At 38.9% G+C, this 588-nt stretch overlaps 1 protein-coding gene across 1 annotated transcript; it reads left to right on the plus strand.

Annotated features, from left to right (window-relative positions):
- Window positions 1–147: 147 nt before the first annotated feature.
- On the plus strand, window positions 148–483 carry PHALS_02408 (uncharacterized protein; the record flags this gene model as incomplete). The annotated part of the gene is made up of 3 exons (XM_024716904.1): window positions 148–243; window positions 306–403; window positions 468–483. The coding sequence occupies 3 exons, from the start codon at window positions 148–150 to the stop codon at window positions 481–483; spliced, it is 210 nt and encodes a 69-aa protein (XP_024582455.1).
- Between the last annotated feature and the right edge of the window lie 105 nt (window positions 484–588).

Genomic DNA, 588 nt, shown 5'->3' on the forward strand with positions numbered 1-588 from the left:
CTCATCTCTGTGCTTCATTTGCTACTCCACGTGTATATTTCTAGTGCACAATCAGCTCCTCAATTACCACATCAATTCCAAGCTGAGGTGCATGTATTATCGCATCTTACGAATCCTCGTCAGGAGTATCCGACATCAATAAAAAGGATGAAGATTCAATTCGACTTGATACATCAAGTCGCAAGGGCAGAAATATTAGAAGGAGATGATACAGGAAAGACATTTGTGCGGCGATATGACGAGGTAATGATCAAAAGCAACGATATGTTGGTTACAATTCATTGTATTGACTTTGTTGTGACAAGAAAAGAGAAATTATGGTCAAGGGTGGAGAATTTCGCAAGTGTGAACGTGCTTATCTTGGTGATGCTATGCCAGAACCAAGAATTCCTTTTATTCAAAAGTTTGTGGTCAGTCAAGCAGCTAAGCAATCAAATTAAAGTCTCAGCTGATGATTTTGTTTATAGGCTATGGAAAGTTTGAGAGGTAAAGTGTGTGAGCATTGGATACACTCGCATGACAACGTTCGAGTTCATGTGTTTAAAGACGTTGCATTAAACGGTACGTTTGCTTTACAATGTGTTCAAT

This window comes from Plasmopara halstedii (assembly GCF_900000015.1).
Source record: "Plasmopara halstedii genome assembly, contig: Scaffold_1930, whole genome shotgun sequence".
In the NCBI taxonomy this organism is placed as follows: Eukaryota; Oomycota; class Peronosporomycetes; order Peronosporales; family Peronosporaceae; genus Plasmopara; species Plasmopara halstedii.